General features: G+C 36.7%; 2 protein-coding genes across 2 annotated transcripts; one reads left to right on the plus strand and one right to left on the minus strand.

The window, feature by feature from the left end:
* Window positions 1–83: 83 nt before the first annotated feature.
* On the minus strand, window positions 84–5,305 carry sirt3 (sirtuin 3). Its single transcript, XM_054617865.1, has 8 exons — window positions 5,212–5,305; window positions 5,087–5,138; window positions 3,678–3,857; window positions 3,358–3,590; window positions 3,158–3,258; window positions 1,964–2,125; window positions 727–936; window positions 84–271 (listed from the first exon to the last, which is right to left on the minus strand). The coding sequence occupies exons 1-8, from the start codon at window positions 5,303–5,305 to the stop codon at window positions 248–250; spliced, it is 1,056 nt and encodes a 351-aa protein (XP_054473840.1). The 3' UTR covers window positions 84–247.
* Window positions 5,306–6,239: 934 nt separating this feature from the next.
* On the plus strand, window positions 6,240–14,676 carry psmd13 (proteasome 26S subunit, non-ATPase 13). Its single transcript, XM_054612663.1, has 13 exons — window positions 6,240–6,447; window positions 8,872–8,950; window positions 9,402–9,436; window positions 9,528–9,583; window positions 9,669–9,712; window positions 10,161–10,247; window positions 10,592–10,763; window positions 10,856–10,935; window positions 11,563–11,688; window positions 12,837–12,899; window positions 13,240–13,320; window positions 13,448–13,564; window positions 14,351–14,676. Exons 1-13 carry the CDS (start codon window positions 6,347–6,349, stop codon window positions 14,444–14,446), a joined length of 1,137 nt encoding a protein of 378 aa, XP_054468638.1. The 5' UTR covers window positions 6,240–6,346; the 3' UTR covers window positions 14,447–14,676.
* Window positions 14,677–18,725: the final 4,049 nt, after the last annotated feature.

The raw sequence follows: 18,725 nt of genomic DNA on the forward strand, positions 1-18,725 counted from the left end.
CATTGTTCACATACACTCTCTGAATGTCACTTACCTGTGGTTTGCTGATATTTGACAGAAGAAAAAGCATTTCTGTTGCAGCATTTCCTTAATTTCCAGTCTTTTGGTTTCCATTGAAATACCCAAATATCCAGGTATCACCACATGAATCCAATTCTAAAAAAGTCTAGATTCAGTCCTGCAGTGTTGTTGTTTTTGTTACAGTGAGTGAATAAAGTCAAACCTCCAGCTTGATGCAGTGAAATCATCATTCTTCTGTCTTTGTTGCAGACTGCAGATGAAAGAGCACAAAATAACATGAATTAGAGAACTTATCATTTACCTGTTTTTTGAAATAACTCAATGATATTTTACTGCAAGAATTTATCACCAAACCCCGTTGTGCATGTAGTCACATTACTCCACAGTAATAAATCAAAAGCCAAGCTGTTGGTCTTTAAAGCAACATAGATTGATATATTTATAAAAACTAAAGTGATTTGGTGTAATGTGAAATACATCACAGTGATTTATTACCTCAGCTTTAAATGCCTTTCAGCTCATTATTGAGTTTTTACAGCCTCAACTTTACTTTATTGGCTAATTGATTAATTACATGCATGAACGAAGCACAGAAAAGTTAACTTCGCCAAAAAAGGCTCATGGGAACTCTGACGTAGAAGAGTTATAAGATGAGTTTGTAAACACAACACACACACACACACACACACACACACACACACTCACTTTCTCAGCACCAGCCGCCATCAGAGCGTCCAGCTCCTGAGTCCAGCCGAGAGCATCGACCAGGGTTTGAACGCCAGAGACCACGTCCCCGAGCTGCACGACGTCGTGAGGCCGGCGGCGCCAGGCGAACGGACCCACCAGGTCCCTGTTGATGAGCAGACGGGGAACAGAGCCGCGCACAGCTCCGGCCAGACTGGCGAAGGGCTCCACCTGCAGAGCAAAGAGTCAAACATCAGCCTGTTAAAGGATGTAGAATGTTTTTTAACCTTTTTTAAATACGTTTTCGGTGGTATTTTTGGTATTAAATAGAGTTTATATTGGAGATGCAGACAGGAAACAGAGGTAGGACGTGCAACAAAAGGTCCAGGATCCAAAAAGAGACTCAGTGGTTATGTGATGCTGTTATGAGCCCTTCACTCACTAACAGCTTCAGTTGTTTTAGGAAAGACTCCAAATATATTAACAATAAAACATCAAGAGTAACTTCAACCAAGAACCTTGAGTGTGAGGTGACAGATCCTGATCCAGCTGCTTTAAACTATTAATATAAAGTGGATTTTATAAATAATCTGTGCAATCCTAACAATCATTCTGTCTGTTTGTATAATATTTTAGTTATTGTTGATTTCAACATTTTACTTATTTATTAATTATTCTTTACTGTGTGATTACTTATTTATAATACTTGTTTTTTTACTTATGTCTCTTGTTTGTACTATCTACTCTGCTGCTGTAATCCTGCAAATTTCCCCGCTGTGGGACTAATAAAGGATTATCTTATCTTATCTCTTATCTTATTTTTACAATGTCAGCTAACAACAAGTATTTAGTTGGATTTTCATATCAAAACCTCATACATTTTGCTGGAAAATGAGAATATTTGCTGTGTATACTTCATTCTGCACCTGTTAAAAACAGATAAAGACTTTTACTTTTACTTCTATTGCAAAACAAGATGGTTTTATATTGGTGGCTGCTGGAATTCCTTGATTTAAAAAAAAAAATCCTAGTGGCTAGTAGTTAATATTTCATAGCAATTTCTCCCAAAGTTTCCCATCAGCCTCTTCACTGTAAACTATTTAATTAAGGCATAAACATAATCTTCAAAGAAAGAAAAGTCCATGTTCCAGTCTTAAAGACATCCCTCCTCATGTTATCTCTCACCCTAAATGCTGGTTCAGCTGGAAAAACATCAGATTACAGGGACATGATGTGGTTTGAAGCCGGTGACGCTCACCTCCAGGGACGTTCCCATGACGATCAGCAGGTCGGCCAGTGGGAAGTCAGTGAGGTACTTGAAGAAGTGACGAGGAAGCTCCTCCCCGAAGAACACGATGTCAGGCTTCACCACGCCTTTACAGGTGGGACACTTTGGGACCGTCCCGCTCATCACATCAGACTGATGAGACATGCAAACAAGATGGAACATTAATATTAATAATATTTTAAAAATATATTGCAGTCTAAAATCACCAGAGTCTGAAGTGATATCTGAAATGTTAGCTGTCTTTTAATCACAGATTCAAGCAGTTCTTAATGATACAACTGTATAAAGGATACTCAGATTTGACAATTTGTAGACAGCAAATGTTAGTAATTTATATTTAAATAAATGACTGAATGGTTTATTGTCTAATTAAAATTGTCAATTAGTTTACTGTTAATTAACTATCCAATTTATTGAACATTGAAAAAGCTTATGTGATGTGGAAATATGGCCTAAAGGACATCTATTTTAGGATGAAGTGGTACATTTTCGAGATACCATAAAGTCTTATTGTACATAGAAACAAAACCTTCTGGGACTTTGAAAAAAAAGTGCAGAAGTTATTGGCAGTGTCTATAAAGCTAGCAATCTACAGGTAACATACAAATACAATCTTTCACTTTGGGGAATATGCTTAAAAAGGGACAGTTTACCCCAAAATCCTAAATAAATGTTTTTCCTCTTACCTGTAGTGATATTTTTCCATCAAGATTGTTTCGGTGTGAGTTGTCGGGTGTTGGAGTTATTGGCTGCAAAGACGTCTGTCTTTTATCTGTCTTTTTAATTTATAAAACTGGTCACTACAAGGTCTGTGGATCATCTTAACTAACCGGGTCATGATTTCTTGATAAGGACATTACTGTTGAGTTTTCCAAATATGTTTTTTTGCCGCTTTGAGCACCAGAAGCAGAGTGCCATATATTCCCGTTATATCGGAGAGAAGGCAGATACCTTTACAAAACCAGGCAACTCACACCAAAACAATCTAGACTGATTAAGCACTACAGGTAAGAGGAGAAATATGTATTTTTGATTTTGGGGTGAACTGTCCCTTTAATGTTCACAGTGGCTAAAAACAGACCTGATAAACCATATTTTAAATATTCTGGTAAATGTTGGGGGTTGGTTAAATGTGTATATATCGTGTTTTGGGTTCTGACTCACTCGTAGCTCCTCTCCCTCGTAGTTCCTCAGGCAGACTGTGCAGGTGGCCGTGGCAAATGTACCGTGAGCCTCCACCAACATCTCTGGAGGAATCCCTGCCACTTAAGTCACAAGGAAACAAGCACGGTGGCATAAAATGGAAGTACGTGTATCTCAATGATGTGTAGTAGTATCTGGAAGCAAAGAATATAAATACATACGTCTTTCCAGGCCGTCGATGTTCTGCGTGTACATCCTGAGAAGCTGACTCTTCTTGTGAAGCAGTCGCACAAAATAATGGGTCAGGTTGGGCTGATAATTGCCCGGATAGAGCTCTTTGGCCAGGGCGAAGAAGGGATTTGGGTTCTGGTGGAAAAAGCTGAGCTCGAATATGGCCTCGGCGTAGGGCAGGTCGTACTGCTGCAGGTTGTCATAGAGACCACTGCCTGGAGACCTGTGAGGTGTGAATCAGCTGAATACACCTGATACATACAGGAGGTTTACAGAAATACTAGAATGAATATCACTTCTACAGTTTTACCTGAAATCTGGGATGCCACTAGGCGTGCTGATCCCGGCTCCGGCCATCACCACCACCCTCTTGTACCGCTGCTCTCTGATGTTCTTGGCGATGTCCTCCAGGGTCTGCTGCTCCTCGGCTGAACCGCCACCGCGGGAGAAAAACCCTCGAGTCCCATTCCACCAGGGAAGGCCTGTTTGTCTGCGAAGAAGAAAAACAAGGATGAAGGAGTTTGTTAAAATACATTTGTTGGTCTGCATGAACTCCAACACAGATGCACATAAATATGAGATTAAGCAGAAGGATCACAGTCCATCATGGGCAGTTTGGTTCTATACACATGTAACTTAGAGGTAACATCACATAAACATCCAGTATCTCATTGTTTCTGTACTCCAATAAAGATATGTCAAGTATTGTGCTCTACGTACTCATTTACTTTATTTTGTGTGCATAATTATAGGTGAAGAAATGACTGCTCTTCTCGTTTAAAGTATAAGTCTATTGATAGAAGAGTAATTGGCAACTATTTTAATAATCGTCTTGATGCATTTTTAAAGAAAGTAATGAAATTATTATCTTTTTGCAGCTTCTGAATTGTAAATATTATCTGGTTTCCTTTGTCTTCTACAATATTAAAACAAATATTTTTGGATAGAAAACAAAACTTTTGAGGAGGTCACTTGAGGCCATTTTTGAGCAATTTTAACAAATCTTAACAATTGAATGGTTCCAGTTTCTCAAATGTGACAATGCTTTTCCTTGTCATATAAATAATCAATTGTATATTTTTGGGTTTTGGACTGATGGACAAAACAAGACATTTGAAGACGCCTTCATGGCTCATGTTGACATTATGTATAGACCAAACGGTTAATTGATTATTCAAGAAATGTATAACTTTTCATGAGCTGTAAAAACACAGCTCTGTTTAAGATAAATAGTTTATTTAGTTTAAGAATAGGGGGAATATCCCATTAAATGGGGCGGCTGTGGCATAGTGGAGAGCAAGGTAGTTCTCCAATCAGAGGTTCGATACCCGGCTTCAGCAGTCGATGTGTCCTTGGGCAAGACACTTAACCCCAAGTTGCTCCTGAAGGCTTGCCATCGGTGTGGACTGGATGATGAATGTTAGTTAGAGTCTGATGGTGGCACCTTGATGGTAGCCTGTCATCAGTGTGTGAATGGGTGAATGATATGTAAAATACTACTGATTGTAAGTCGCTTTGGAGAAAAGCATCTGCTAAATGACTGTAATGTAATGTAATGTAAATAAAGGAACATGCATGAGATGCATTGGAGTAGAAGTATAAAGTTGCATAAAATAAAAGTACCTTGATTACTATAGTACAGTACTTTAGTAAATGTACTTAGTTACATTGCACCACTGCAGTATGGTGAGGTTTGTGTCACTGAGGGTGGAGGTATACCTGCACAGAGCTGCACCTGCACCTGGACTCCAACTCCTTTGACTCAAAAGACCTATAAAAAAGAGCAAAACTCACAATTATCACTAATTCTTATTTAATCATAATGTCATTATCTGTGTACTGACCTTTTGCATTGAGAGTCCTGCTTGTTCTGGAGCACAGGTACAAACAACAGAGCCTGACAGGTGACAACAGAGAAGAACTCACTAAAGAGGCCATAACAGAGCTTTGACTAAACCACGCCTACTTTATTACCCATCATCCTTTGCGGCCCGGAAGCAGATCCACAACACGGCAGAATCTTTTATTTTATTTTTATTTTTTCAATAACTTTATTGAGATATTTGTTCATACATATTAAACACAGACACATACAAACAGAAAACAAAAATTTTTTTAATTAATTTTACACCAGGGAATCTAAAAAATGTCTAACGTCTAACTTTAGACACGCTACTTCATTTCCCATCATCCTTTGCGCCCGGCAGCAGCACCACGACACGACAGGCTGCTTTACGTTAGCTAGAGACTCATCAGAACACGAATATTAAACATTTAAATTGAATATTAAACATTTAAAAACATGTAAATTTCCCCGCTGCGGGACTAATAAAGGATAATCTTATTTTATTTATTATTATTATTATTATTATTATCAGAATCTAACATCTAACTTTAGACACGCTACTTCATTTCCCATCATCCTTTGCGCCCGGCAGCAGCGCCACGACACGACAGGCTGCTTTACGTTAGCTAGAGACTCATCAGAACTCGAATATTAAACATTTAAATTGAATATTAAACATTTAAAAAAAAAATTTCCCGCTGCGGGACTAATACAGGATTATTTTATTTTATCTTATTTTATTTATTATTATTATTATCAGAGTCTAACTTTAGACACGCTACTTCATTTCCCATCATCCTTTGCGCCCGGCAGCAGAGCCACGACAGGCTGCTTTACGTTAGCTAGAGACTCATCAGAACACGAATATTAAACATTTAAATTTAATATAAAACATTTTTAAAAAATGTAAATGTGCCCACTGCGGGACTAATAAAGAATTATCTTATTTTATTTATTATTATTATTATCAGAATCAGACTCTAACTTTAGACACGCCCACTTTATTTCCCATCATCCTTTGCGCCCGGCAGCAGCTTCACGACACGACAGGCTGCTTTACGTTAGCTAGAGACTCATCAGAACTCACCAGAACACGAATATTTAAACATTAAACTACAGTTTTCTCCGCCACAATGAGAGATGTTAGCGGGTTCCTCAAGCAGCAGCAGAGCAACAGCACCACTCCAGAGATGGCGACGGAGTGGCACACGATGGAGGATTTCCACAACAAAAGGTTAAGAGGAAAAAGTCAGCTAAGCTAAGCTAGGCTAGGCTAGGCTAGGCTAGCTGACGTTAGCTCGCCCATTCATTGTGAATGCAAGCTGAGTCATGCGCGGAGCTAGCGTTAGCCGATGCTAGCAGCAAGTTTCCTCTCAGAGATCAGAGCGGAGACTTGACTTTTTAAACATTTAAATAACAATATTAATAGAATGTATCGTGTTTAATGTGTGAACTAAACGTAAACAATGGAGGCCAGTGGGAGAGAAGGGCTGTCACGTGTTTCTCTGAGATGTTTGTTAGCTTGAATGCTATGTAGCAGCAGCAGCCCACAGACAGTGATGGGATACAATAAGTTCAGTGTTGTGTTTGTGCATGTAAACATGGATGTTAAAGGGTTGTTTACTCTGAAATATAAAAGTTTATCATATGTTATCTGTGTTCAAAAACAATCCAATAACACCAGAGTATTATAAATACTAAACTATATAATACACAGATGTTTGACCACCTTTAGGGTGTGTGTGTGTGTGTGTGTGTGTGTGTATATATATATATATATATATATATATATATTATAATATGTAATATATATGTAACTTTATTTATATAGCACCTTTTAAAAACAAGGTTTACTAAGTGCAGCAATAGAAGAAACATTAAGAACAATCATTAGGATAAAACTAAACTAAGAAACAAAATGAATTAACAAGTGACAATCAAATAAATAGGTTAACATAAAATAGTAAACGAATATAAGAAAAAAGTCTAAGATCAGAGCGGAGACTTGACCTTTTAAACATTTAAATAACAATATTAATAGAATGTATCGTGTTTAATATGTGAACTAAATATAAACAATGGAGGCCAGTGGGAGAGAAGGGTTGTCACGTGTTTCTCTGACAGTGATGGAAAGTCATAAAGTTCAGTGTTGTTTGTGCATGTAAACATGGATGTTAAAGGGTTGTTTACTCTGTGAAATATAAAAGTTTATCATATGTTATCTGTGTTCAAAAACAAATGAAACAATCCAATAACACCACAGTATTATAAATACTAAACTATATAATACACAGATGTTTGACCACCTTTAGGGTGTGTGTGTATATATATATAATATATAACTTTATTTATATATATATTTAAAAACAAAAGTAACTTTATTTAACAGTGCAATAGAAGAAACATTAAGAACAATCATTAGGATTAAACTAAACTAAGAAACAAAATGAAATAACAAGTGACAATCAAATAAACGAACAAAATAAATAAAATCAAGTGAAATAGGTTAACATAAAATAGTAAACGAATATAAGAAAAAAGTCTAAAACGAAATATTTAAACGACGACATCACATAAAAGCCATTCTGTATAATATATATATATATATATATATATATATATATATATTAGTGGATGAAGTATTCAGATACTGTAAACACACTTACTTACAATCTAAAGTCATGCATTGGAAATGTAAGATATGAGCATAATCAGGAACATGTACATGAAGTATTACAAGTATAAAAACAACCCCTATGACTGTTGTATTCTTATATAGTTTATCATAAGACAGTGGTTCTCAAATGGGGGTACGTGAGATTTTTACAAAATATATTTAAAATTAGCATCCATTCAAAAATCCTTTAAAAATAGTTATTTAATAAATATTCGATAAAATAAAAGTGTAAGTTCATAAACTGAATTCAATGCAACAATGCAATCTTCAGTGTTGACAGTTTAATAAATCAGACACTGATGGCAGAGCGCTGTGTATTACTTCTTTTTTTCAACCAAAAATGCTTTGCGCTGGTTAGGGGGTACTTGGCTGAAAAAATATTTCACAGGGGGAACATCACTGAAAAAAGGTTGAGAACCACTGTCATTAGATTATGAATACATGAGCAGTAATGTAAAAGCAGGATTCTCCTGATACATAACCAATGGTATCATTATGGAAAGGAAAAGCAGCAAATCTTTACATTTGTGTATTTGGAACCTTTTAAATGTTTTTACATGAAAAATAACTAAACTATGATCAAAATAGTTGCTATATTTCTGTCAATTGACTAATTGATTAATAGCTAATAGTTCCAGCTGTACTTGTATAAACTTTTAGGGAGTTTAGTTTATAACCACATCATTTGTCAACATTTTATAAACTCATGTGTCTTTTCTTAATTTGTAACTAAAGCTGTCAGATCAATGAAGTGGAATGTAAAAATACAAAAGTTCCCTCTGAGACCTGAATCATCATTAGTCACTCACCATTAGTTTTTATTCGCTGAATGGAGATTGCACGTGTGGTATCTAGATATAACAAATGATACTAAGTCAGTTTCCTATGTATCTGAAAGTGCTTGTTAGTTTATTTAAAAACTACAACGTGTCTTTGGATGTTGTGTTCATATTCACAAACTGTTTTATTTTGTATGGACAGATTGTGGCATCAGTTGACTCTCAGGCTGACAGACTTTGTTAAAGATCCTTGCTTCAAAACAGGAGATGGCCTCATACAGGTAAACACACCACAGTCACACTTGTTATGCTTCACTGTGAGGAAGATCCAATACACACAACCTTAAATGAGTATGCACCCATTTCATATCCTGTGTTTAATGTAACCTTTTAAGGGGAATTCATAAAGTTATTGCATCCAAGATTCTTTTTATGAAAGAAAGGCTATTTTTAATTCAGTCAGAAATCACATTGAGCATTCCATCACATTCCATAATATGTACCAATACAGAAATGCACATAACATCTAGAAATGTATACACTTGCCTCATTACATTACATTACAGTCATTTAGCAGACGCTTTTATCCAAAGCGACTTAGAGGAAGTTCACTCTAAGGAGGAATTTTAACCCTAAATCATGTCATATTTCAAATACTACTCCGGGCCACCTTAACGAAATGAGCATTTTGATGTTTTCTGTGATCTGACGGCTCCTTCTCTTTCTTTAAAGCTCTATGACAACTTCATCAGCGACTTTGAACACAGGTGAGCTAAACAGTCTAACCTCGTTACACCTGCCGGCTCAGCACTTGTTTCTAGTTTGATGCTGATTTTATTTATTTTGTTCCCTCATTAGAATCAACCCATTGTCCCTCATGGAGATTATACTGTACGTTGCCAGACAGATGAAAGGTGAGAACAACAACATTCAGCACAAAATATATCTCCGAGCAGAATACAAGTTTTAGTATTTACAAAAATGTTTTCTTTTTTCCAGATCCCAAAGATGCCATCACTTTTCTTGAGAAGACCAAGGAAAAGGTAGGTTGACAGATACAACACAGCTTTTTAAATATACACTTAATTGCCACATTAATGGCACCTAACCAAAGCGAATGTAGTCTTAATACAACAGACCCTTTTTAAATGAATCCTTTAAGGTTCAGTTTAAATCTAAACTGTTATAGAGAGGTGTTTTATTAAGTTTTGTGGTCTTTTTGAAGGCTGCTGTTTCTGGTGCTGTTGAATTGCGTTACACTGAGAGCTGTCTTCAATATTCTATCCTTCCCACTTAACTAAACTAAATACCAGAAACCTCTCCTCTGCATGAAGCAAAACAATTCAACAGCACCACAAACTACATCCTCCAAAAATGACCAATAGCTCTCTGAAGCTAAACACAAACTGAACATCATAACCTTCATAAAAGGAGGATTTGTTGCAGCTAATAAACTGTATTTTTGATCAAACGTGTCTCTTTCTTGTTCAGGTGAAAAGCTGCGATGAAGCCCTCATTCTCTGCAAGACTTCTATCGGCAAACTTAAACTGGAGATCAACGATCTTCCTGCCACAAAGGTAAACGCTCATTTCCTTTTATTTATTTTAATCAAGCAGCTGACGCAAAACGTGTCTCGCACCTCGTTCCGATTTTTCACATTTCGAACGTCAAGCTGCAGGTGACGTTCACACGGGATGTGTCGTACTTTCTAACTGAAATAGCTAAATTCTAATTAAGCAGCTAAAAGGACAAAATACCATTTTGAGGCAGAATAACTTAACCTGTTAAAACACGTTACACTTCTAAATAAAGGGAGTTAAAACAAGCAGAAACAGCCTGTGTTTCAAAAAGCTTTAACACTATGAAATGAGAAGAAATACGATCCATAATAAACACGTATTCCCCCTCTTGTCACTTCCAGAAACTGATTGAAGAAGTAGAGGAAATGTTGAATAACTTGCCCGGTGTGACGTCGGTCCACGGCCGGTTCTACGACCTCTCCAGCAAATATTATCGCATCATCGGGAACCACGCCTCCTACTACAAGGACGCTCTGCGCTACCTCGGATGTGTGGACATTAAAGACCTCCCAGGTGAGAGAAGGCCGACGCTTGGACTGGACTTTTGGAATAAAATGTCTTTCGCGTCAGAGGAAGGATGATTTAATGTTTGTTTTTAACCACAGAGACGGAGAAGCAGGAGAGGGCGTTCACACTGGGACTCGCTGGACTCTTAGGAGAAGGAGTTTACAACTTCGGGGAGCTGGTAAGATTCAACACATGGTCAACATTAGTAGTGCAACGGATCATAAAGCTCACGATTCAGATCCTATCATGGACCAGATCAGCACCAAAAAAAGGGAGCAAATTTAACATTTAGAGATCCCATATCACTTTTTGCCGATCATTGATTATCCGTATTGGTAGATACAGATCATATTGATACAGATTCCATTGTTGTTTGGATATAAAAGCTGGTATACAAGACTAAAAGATTGTATTTTTATTGATTCAAACCAATTAGTAATTCATCTCTAATATCCATTTTATATTAATGTGAAAACATCTCTTTCAAACTACTGGATTTATTCAAGTTTCGCACAAACACTGCATTTTACGAGATTACATTTGAACACATCGTGATAATGTTTATATTTTACTTTCGCCCAATACTAATTTTCACTGAACAGAGCCTGAATGCATCACACTGTAACTGAACGGTGAGCCGATAGCGGTGCTGCTAACGTTACTAGCTCTCCTCCTGTCAACTTCAACGCAGACTCGTTGTTTACAATGTAACTTAATCAATGGTCCGTTACTCCACGAGTCAGCGTGTTGTTTATCCGTGCTGTCGGCCTGTGAAGCTTGTTGACGTCTGGTTTTGTTTTTGCAGCTGATGCATCCTGTGCTGGAGTCTCTGAGGAACACAGACAAGCAGTGGCTCATTGACACGCTTTACGCCTTCAACGGAGGAAACGTGGAGAAATTCCAGAGCTTCAAGTCGGCCTGGGGCCAACAGGTGATTACCTTTCTATATATATATAAGCTCAACATAAGATAGAAACATAAACAATAAGGGTTGAAGTGATTAGCATATGCTGCCTAGTGGGGTTGAGTCAACCAATGAGCATTGATTCATAAACACTGGAAACTGTTTATAGTCATCAAAAAGCTTGGGACAGAATCATTCCTCAACAGATGCTGTTTAAATAATTTGCTTATCTTAATCATGTCGTCCGCTTACAATGTAAATTTCAGTTTTTTCATAAATCACAACATATGTTAAAAACATCTATAAACTATGGATTTAAACGTTCATTTAAGTTTTGTTTTCTGCTTAACTTTCTTGATAAATGTGTTTATGTTATAAACATACAAATATCAGTTAGATGGTAATGTTTAGAGACAAAGAAAAAAATGGTTTTGAAAAATAATTTGTGTGATCAATATAAGCGGTTTCCACTGGGTTTCACAATTTAGCTTGCAGAATTTAAAAACTGTGGATAGTTAAGTTTTTGTGGATTTCTTTTACCAAGATGTCAAACAAACGTAGATGCTGATTTATTTGTTTTTTTCAAACATCTGTGCATGCAGTTAGAAAATGCAGATGGGTGACAAATAACAACACAACAGCTTTACCTGTCTGAGGAAGAAAGCTTCATTACTCTTAGCAGAGATTCTCAGAGTCTCTGGAGGGACGTAACACCAGTTATTTTTAACATATTCCCAATTTTGTTCACTCCAAAGGTGTTCAACAGGGTTCAGATCTTGTGACTGTAAATCATTTGTGTTTGTTATTTGTTTTACACTAATTAATTCAGATCTCCCCTTGAACAGTGCGATTAGCCTGCTTTAGAAGCGTTACTGGATGTCTATTGGATCAGTGGCAGTTCTGATCAAAGGAAGAACTAATGGCATCAAGAGATCAATCTCCCTAAATCAACCCCAGTTATGATGAATTTAAAAAAAGGATTGTAAAAATCGAAGTTGAGCAAATGTCAATATTTAACAAACCACGCTGTCGTGTCAACAGCGTCCATGAGTTCCCCTCCCACTCACGAGTAAATCTTTAAGCTCTGAATATTTAGAACCTGATCAAAGGATTGTCACTTTGAACATTGATCACTGATATTTAGTAACCGTCTGATTTTCCCTCTTGTTTTCTAGCCTGACCTTGCAGCACATGAAGGTAAACTGATGCAGAAGATCCAGCTGCTCTGCGTGATGGAGGTGAGAATAAATGCTCCGGTCACACCAGCAGAACTGAACATACACTTCACTACACACATTTCAATTCCTTTTATTGTCCTTTTGTGTTATGAAATTCCTTTTTTTTTTGGTATGTTTTATAATTTGCTACGTCAAAACCTTGAATGAATCTTGCAGTGCAAATTTCTGGTCGGACCTCTAAATATGATTAAGAGTAACGCGGATAATAAACAGCAACCAACCAAATCTGAATTAAGTAAAAAAACTTCACAGTGACAACATCTCTGTCACATAATGAAGGTTAAAAAAACAGGAATATTAAATCACGTATAACCTCTCTCTCTCTCTCTCTCTCTTCTAGATGACTTTCACTCGTCCTGCAAACCACAGACAGCTCACCTTCACCGAGATCTCTCAGAGCGCCAAGATCCCTGTTAACGAGGTCAGTGAATCATCAGCTCATTGATAAATGTCAATAGAACCTTTCACGACTGATAATAAAAACGGTAGACTTTGAATTACCAGACAGTTGTTTTGTCGATATGAAAACCTGGACTGGTGTCCTGCAGGTGGAGCTCCTGGTGATGAAGGCTCTGTCTGTGGGTCTGATCAAAGGGAACATTGATGAGGTGGACCAGAAGGTGCAGATGACCTGGGTGCAGCCCAGAGTGCTGGACCTGCCACAGGTTAGTCCTCCTTCTGTTTTCATGTATATAAATAATATGCAACAGATTTATATTTGTTTGTAATCTGGAGCTGATTTGTATCAGCGTGACCTAAATCCTTCTTAGGAAAAGAGATTTATTCTTCTGTCAACTGCTTAATGTACGCTTGATAATCTTTGTTGCTCTCTAGATGTGAGTTCATATCCAGATGTCCCTATTAGATGATTCAGAACAGGGAGATCAAAAACTAGAGCTGCCTTTTCAAAATTCAACAATCATTCAGGGTAGAAATACTTTAAAGAAGCCATATGCATTGGTTGTAATGGCCGGTTCCATTTTGGACGTGGTAGTATGGACGGAGAATATTTCTGAAACAACGCTACAACACTCGTTTTTAAACCAGGCGACAACCGCCGGTTCTGCCGAGTTAAAAGCCAATGCGAAAGTATCTAAAACCTGCATTCTCTCTAGTGTCCATCAGGGGGCGACTCCTCTGGTTGTATAGAAGTCTATGAGAAAATGACTCTACTTCTCTCTTGATTTATTCCCTCAGTAAACATTGTAAACATGAGTTTATGGTCTCAATCTCTAGTTTCAAGTCTTCTTCAATACAGCATGATGTTCATTTAGTAAATGATGCTCCATTTAGAGTCAAACAGACCATAAAGCAGGGGATGCTTTAGGGCGGGGCTACTGTGATTGACAGGTCTCTACCAGAGACGTAGACGACGTAGAAAAAAATAAATAAAAATAACAAAGAACACAATTGTATCAGAAGTTTAAATCATGTGTTGTTTCCTCGTTCAGATCAAAGGAATGAAGGAGCGTCTGGACTTCTGGTGCGGAGACGTTAAGAACATGGCCATGCTGGTGGAGCAACAAGCCCACGACATCCTCACCTAAACCAGCTCCTCCCCTCCGGCCCACGGAGGGAAACCCTTCACAACAACTTCTGTTTTGTATTGTTTGTTTTCTTTCTATCAAATGTTCATTATTTGCTGTTTATTACCAACCTGTAAAAATACACTGTGGTGTTTTACAAAATAAACAACTGCTTGTAACATTATTATCAACTTCATATGGTCTCAAAATATTGTCTAAAACATTAATAAAAAAGACCAGAAAAAAAGTAATTTGTGTTCAAGCAGTGCCTTTTTTCTTTTATGTGGATCTTTGTTAAAGTCTGTTAAACTCTGGGTTGTAAATTTAAGGTTTATTTTATTTGATTATATTGCTTCGCTGGATTTTATTCCCCATTTAAAAAAATAAAATAATAATAATAATCTGTTTAAAAAATAAACTGCTCGTTCTAAAGTAACGAAAACACAATAATTCTTATTTTCAGGTTATAAACTAAAGAAATCATATTTCATACTTTATATTATTTCTAAATGCTACACTGTTCCTTAAAGTAAAAATATTAATACTACGTTGAATGAAAAAGTCCTGCATTCAAAATCTAAATGTACTAGTAACAAATTGTAAAAGCACTAATAATTATATATGTTCACTTAAATGTTGCTGTTGGTAACGGTTGAAGGAATTTTTATAACTTTGTATATTGCTGGGTAGTTTATAACAATACATCATAATGTATTAGATTAGATTTTGTTATTATCTAAATCATCAGGACGTTATGAAATAAATGCAGTGGAGTCTTAACGCTTTCTGTGCAAACAAGCCATGAAAAGTTTATAAAAATGTTTTTTTTATTAATTAAACTACAGATTTTACAAGCACAAACTAAACAATTAGTCCAAGATTAGTAAGCAATTATTTGGATAATTGTGTTGTAATTTCCACTTTCTCAAATGTGCCGCTTGTCCTTTTTAGTATTAATAAAAAAATCTATTAATTAAATCTATAATTATGTGTGTTAGTAATAATGTTGAGCTTTGGACTTTTGGTCGGAAAACTCCGACATTGTGAAGGCGTCCCTTTGGGCTCTGGGTAATTGTGACATATTGTGACAAACCAATCAATCCAATCGATTAATGAAGAAGATAACTACCAGTTTAATCCACAATGAAGATAATCATTAGTTAATCATTTATGTATAATGTTTTTAATGAAAAATGATCAACCCATCATCATTAATCGTATGTTTTATTTAAATGTACAGTAATTGCGGAGGGTTGTCCCGGCCTGTGGTGGTGAAGCTAATATTATATATTTTCATGGTGACAGAAACGCTAGCGGTGAAATGCAAATGAATATATAATAACTAATAACAGGATATCTCTCTTTCAACCTTATTTATTAAGCATAAATGGCCCACAAATTATAATCAGGCTGGAATTAGCTAGAATTGTTTTTTTTGTCTCTGTTGATTAACCATTTGGTAAAAAGAATCTTCCAATCGTGAGAAATGTCTACAGAGCCATGGTTTCATTCAGACGGCTTGTTTTATTCCACCTTCAGTTCAGCACATTTTCCATTTTTAAAGCTACAGATTCAATGGTTTATATTTTGTCGCTGAATAAAGCATCTTAGACTCAAGAAGAAGACATTAATACCATGACAGACCTTCTGCTTGTCATCTCGTCCTTAATTACCATCTGTGATGAATTTCTTCCAGCATGATTAGTGATCGCTGATGCAAAAAATGTATGAGTATGGGGTCACAAGCCCAAAAAGTGAGGAACCACTTTAGTTTAATTCTTAAAATGTGTTGTATTTATTATTATTATTATTATTATTATTATTATTATTATTATTATTATTATTATTATTATTATGTTGTTGTTTTAAGGTAAGATCTCAATTTGGAAAGTATCTCCAGCTGTGAAATATAACAAATATAGTGGAATAAATAGTACAATATTTCCCTTTCAGATGTAGCAGAGTAGAAGTACTTAAGTGAGGTACAAGTACATCAAATTTGTAATAACAGCCCTTGAGTAAAGGTACCTTCCACCACTGGTAACACATTAAAGAGGACTTTTTTTTTTTTTTTAAATATAATTTTGTACTAAATTTAAATACATTTATAAAATTAAAACAGATGCTGGATCAAAGTGTCTGCGGTTGGACTTATCCGTATTTACGGAGCAGCAGCTGCTCCGGAAAATACTCAGTGTTCTATTCCTGAATAATTCAGGTTTGCTTGTATTTAGTGGAACAAAATCCTATCCTTCATGATTAATTTGCAGGTTAGAGATTTACTTTTTAGAGGTCAGCACGCGTTTCGTTTCTAGGCGGCGACCGTTGCTTCGTTCAGGGATAAGCGTGGTTGTGTGGCGGGGTTGTGGTTCGGTGACGGTTAGACGTAGCAGAGGTTGGGGTTAGCAATGAGGTCAGGCTCAGCTAACGTCAGCTCCAAGAAGTCTGACTGACTTTAACGTTTCCAGCAAACTCTTTAGTTCCTCTAAAAGCAGTCTGAAATATACTCTTATTTGCAACATCCTGTACTCAAGATTTTAAATAAAAAACTAAGCAAATGAAAAGCTTAAAATAATCATTATGTCATGAAATAAAGTTATGTTTGTCTGTTCTTTTCTCTTTTCCGTTACTGGAAATGAATCATCACAACATCTGGTGAATCAGTGTTAATGTTCTTTCCTTCGCTGTGACGATATTGTGTCGATGAAGCAAACATTTAGTGGCTGGCTAGTGAGCTAGCTAACGTTAGCTTGCTAATTCCACCATGTTTTCATGCGTAGGTTGGTTCAGCCGCAACAGTCCGTCTTCGAATTCTGCTGCTTGTCTAGATAAATAAATAATTAATTATAATACGTAAAAAAATGTTGAATAATTAAAAGTAATGTAGACATATTAAATATGAAAACATTCAAAACAAATAAATGAATTTAATTTAAATCATGTTTAAAATAATTTTTAAATAATAGCTTTTAATTGTAGGTTAATATTATCTTTTATTATTTATAATGATATATTTTTTTTTACATATTTTACGTTTCATATATATATATATATAGAATATAAGAAGAATAATATATATTTTATATGCTCCACATCATATATTTTCTTATATATATATATAAATATCATTTTCTTTTTATATATAGTCAATGTAATGTCACACCATTTCCTTGTAATCTAAGATTGTTTGATCTGTTTGTTCTTATAATGTTCAGCTGTTTATACAGCATACGTGAACTTAAAGACTATATAACCAGTTTAACCAGTTTACAGTGATACATGTCACCATACAATCCAGCAGATGGTGTGTTCGTTGACAGATAGATTTCCAATACCATCATGCTCCAGTTATTGATGAGAAAAATATAAACCATGTGACCGTTCTCAGTAAAGACAACTGTGTTCGGCTGTCAGATTGTAGTGAAGCTCCTACATTCACTGAAACCAGCAGACGGACGTTAGAAAATGTATTTGTGCCTTTAAAGGTCAGTCTGGGTCTAATAAAGCTTCCTCAAGTGACAGCTACAGTCCATTGGGTTTGCTACAATAAAAGACTAACAGCAATTAGCTTTGGGGAGAGAGAGTGGCACGGGATCAATGAGCTCACAAACCTCCAGTTATCAGGAGAAACAGACTGCTGACCGACCAGGTTTGGGTCTGAGAAAAAGAGCAGAGGAAGTGAAACGAGGCTGGTTAATTAGGAAGAGCAGGCTGAATCCCCGAAGGGACAGAGCAGCGAGCCCACACCATCCCTCCGTCTCTATCTCTTTAAGAGCCGGGAGAACGAGTGTGTGTGTGTTCGGTGTGTGTGTGTGTGTGAGTGTGTGTGGGGGAGGGGTATTGGCTGGGGTGGAACAGTCCTGTAATGAGCAGATTTTAGAGAGAGAGAGAGAGAGAGGCCGAAAAACAAGAGAGACAGATGACTTGGTGGAATTGGGATACAACAACAATCCAGATTTTAAGGGGCGAGCGTTGAAATGGAGAGGACAAAGGGAAAGGGAGAGGAATAATTCATTATTTTTCTTCTTCTTCTTCTGCTTCTTCTTCGCATCCTCATCTCCAGGAGGGAGGCTCATCTCCAGATCACAGCGGAGCAGAGCGGAGGAAGAGGAGGTATTCACCCTCTTCACCGTTATGTCTGCCGAGGGCTGATGCTGCTCATGGATGTGTGTCTCTGAGCCCTTGTTTCCAGGCCAATAGCTCCAGAGCTCCAACTTCTCAGATTTTTCTATTTTTTTTTTAATGGCGTACCAGTGCAGCAGCATCAGCATCCTCCTCCCGTCTGCCTCTCTGAGTGCCG

This window comes from Anoplopoma fimbria, chromosome 2 (genome assembly GCF_027596085.1).
Source record: "Anoplopoma fimbria isolate UVic2021 breed Golden Eagle Sablefish chromosome 2, Afim_UVic_2022, whole genome shotgun sequence".
NCBI lineage: Eukaryota > Metazoa > Chordata > Actinopteri > Perciformes > Anoplopomatidae > Anoplopoma > Anoplopoma fimbria.

Bases quoted from the DNA above. Each gene is read 5' to 3' on its own strand.
- sirt3 (XM_054617865.1), bottom strand. From the start codon at position 5,305: ATGGCCTCTTTAGTGAGTTCTTCTCTGTTGTCACCTGTCAGGCTCTGT. The intron at 5,139-5,211 runs GTCAGTACACAG...TCTTTTTTATAG, and splicing joins CAGGACTCTCAATGCAAAAG to GTCTTTTGAGTCAAAGGAGT. The intron at 3,259-3,357 runs GTATGTATTTAT...TTGTGACTTAAG, and splicing joins CATCGACGGCCTGGAAAGAC to TGGCAGGGATTCCTCCAGAG.
- psmd13 (XM_054612663.1), top strand. From the start codon at position 6,347: ATGAGAGATGTTAGCGGGTTCCTCAAGCAGCAGCAGAGCAACAGCACC. The intron at 10,248-10,591 runs GTAAACGCTCAT...TGTCACTTCCAG, and splicing joins ACGATCTTCCTGCCACAAAG to AAACTGATTGAAGAAGTAGA. The intron at 13,565-14,350 runs GTTAGTCCTCCT...TTCCTCGTTCAG, and splicing joins GAGTGCTGGACCTGCCACAG to ATCAAAGGAATGAAGGAGCG.